The sequence below is a fragment of the Trypanosoma equiperdum genome (assembly GCF_001457755.1).
Source record: "Trypanosoma equiperdum strain OVI genome assembly, contig: ctg_722, whole genome shotgun sequence".
NCBI lineage: Eukaryota > Euglenozoa > Kinetoplastea > Trypanosomatida > Trypanosomatidae > Trypanosoma > Trypanosoma equiperdum.
In genome coordinates this window covers 497-2,854 of record NW_027124668.1, presented here as the reverse complement: position 1 = coordinate 2,854, position 2,358 = coordinate 497, and the positions used below count along the sequence as shown (strand labels likewise).

General features: G+C 42.0%; 1 pseudogene across 1 annotated transcript; it reads right to left on the bottom strand.

Annotated features, from left to right (window-relative positions):
* Nucleotides 1-711: 711 nt before the first annotated feature.
* On the bottom strand, nucleotides 712-1,991 carry TEOVI_000332400:pseudogene (annotated as a pseudogene). Its single transcript is given in 5 exon segments — nucleotides 712-1,593; nucleotides 1,596-1,664; nucleotides 1,667-1,669; nucleotides 1,672-1,758; nucleotides 1,761-1,991. Coding segments are annotated over 5 exon segments (1,272 nt in total).
* Nucleotides 1,992-2,358: the final 367 nt, after the last annotated feature.

Below are 2,358 nucleotides of genomic sequence, written 5' to 3'. Positions count from 1 at the left end.
TATACTGCGTATTGTCTTTCCATCGTTTCGATAAATGGCTTATAACACGGTGTACAAAGCATTTTCTACTTTTTCTGCACACTGTGCTTTGTCTATCGATAAGTATTCCCTGCATCAATTTATTTAGTATCATGATATCCATAACCACATTTTGTTTTGCACCGTGCATATTTTATTTCCTTCACCTTCTGTCTTTCTAGGGGTTCTTTAATAATATTCTTTGTGCTCTTATACTCACTCACTTAGCATAATTGCAACATTTTCGTTGGTTTAGGTGCTATCACTATTATCATTACTATAACTATTATAACTACTATTATCATTATTACTGCTCTTATCATAATATTAGTAAGATTAAAAAATTAAATTAGTGAAAATAGAGCTCAATTATTGTACACTATCACTCTACCATCTGACACCTATAAACCACTCTCACACCACAACTTATATATTTTTTCAAAAATTTCAACATCTTTTAACTTTCATCAAAAGTGTTGAAGTATAACAAATTTTATAAAATTTAGCAAATTCTCAAATTTTTTTAAATTTCATAAAGTTGAGCAAAATATTTTACAAAATTATTTATAGAAGCTAAGGTAAAAGCGAAAGAGGTGTCTTATCAATTAAAGCAGATTTACTTTTTGTTGTGTTTGTTTTACTATCTTTTCCTTCACTTTGTTTCGCCTCTTTTTCTACTTCCTTCTTGTGTTCCTCACTCAATGTGCGCTTCTGGCCAGCAGGCTTGCCGTCATCGTAAGTGCACATAGTTTTCTTTACACATTCAGTTTTGTCATCCTTTGCTTTATTGCACTCTTTCTCTTTGTCTGTTGAGTCAGCTGTTTTAGGTTTGCCTGAAGCTGTGACCTGTGCCTGTGCTGTTGCTCCGTGTTCTAAAGCTGCAAGAGTTATATTTAGCAACTTTATTTGCGTCGCTAGATCCTGGAGCTTGCTTTGGGCGGCAACGGCAGCCTGCAGCTGCACTAGCCACTGCACAACGCTTTCGCCGCTGGTTGTCAGCCCGTCTTTGTAGACCACGCACTTACCGCCGTTGCCGCCAGCGTTGTCGGTGCATCCGGCGCTACCGTCGTTGTTGATGCTGCCGAGAACATTGTTTTCGTTGGTTTGTGGCGCTTTTTTGTGTGTCAGTTTGGCTGCTAATGTCGCTACTGCCCCATTTAGTGTCGCTTAGGTTAACTCTGCTTTGCTGCCTAGCTTGCAGCATGCGGCTATTAACGCTGTCACCTGCGGCTTGGCGTCGCCGTCGACTTGAACTTCACTAGTTAAGCCGCCTGCGCAGTTGCTGCAGCACGCGTTGCCGCTCGATGCGTCAGAGTCGGGTCCCCGAGCACACAGACATATGAGGTCATACACCAGGCTTTTGCCTGGAATGCTGCTGCCGTTACTGCCCTTCTGCGAGCAAAGTTTTGTTCGACCGTCCGTTCTCGACCTCGCTAGCTTGTAAGTGTTGGCGTCTTTTTTTTCTGCGCTGTACAATGCTTTGTTGAGGAAGTTTGTTAGCTCTGTGCTGTCGATCTTGGCCTTTTACGAATCTGCGGCATCGGCTGTTGCTTTTGCTGCGTTGGCTATTTGGATGATTTTTTTTGCACATTTAGCATACCTTTCGATTTTTTCCAGCCTTCAAATACTTCGGCTTGGCCACCTGTTGCTGTTTTTCTCTTTTGCAAATAGGTCATAATACTTGTCCCAACCGGGTCGGGCGTCCTTGAATGGCTGGTCTGATGTGGCCCCGTCTTTGTGAAGTCTACTTGTGACGAAAACGTGTCATCGGCGACTGTCATATTGATGGCTGCTATTGCTTCCAGTGCGCTTGAAATATATGTCAGAGCCTCTATTATTTTAACCAGGTGTTTTTCTAGGTTTACTAAATTGAACAGAGCTCCGAACGCACCGCGATTTTCGTCTGCGGCCGAGTTTGACATTGCTGTCCTTGCCAAAAGTAACAGAAGGATTACTTTTATCGTTGACAGCATGCTCCCTGAAGCTTGTATATTCCTAAGGTTAGGAAATTAAAAATAATTAGAGATTGGAAAAGGTATCTGCACTTTCAACGTCTTCTTGTTGCTTCTAACGCCTGAAAAGGCGGTGCATTGAACTTTTTAGGTTTTCTAGGCGCCGGTTCTTACTCCACATTTTTGAAATATAGCTATTTGTCTTCATTGTGCCTTCCGCATGCGTATTTTCTTGGTCATCCAACGCTGGTGTCAGCTGCATCGTGACGGTGCTTTTTTTTTCTGGAGTCTCCTTCCATTTGCACGACGAGTAATCAGTCTGCAGCTCCTTGTCTCTTTGAAGGGGAAAAAATACGTTTCATCCTGTTCTTATGCTTTGCGTGTATCA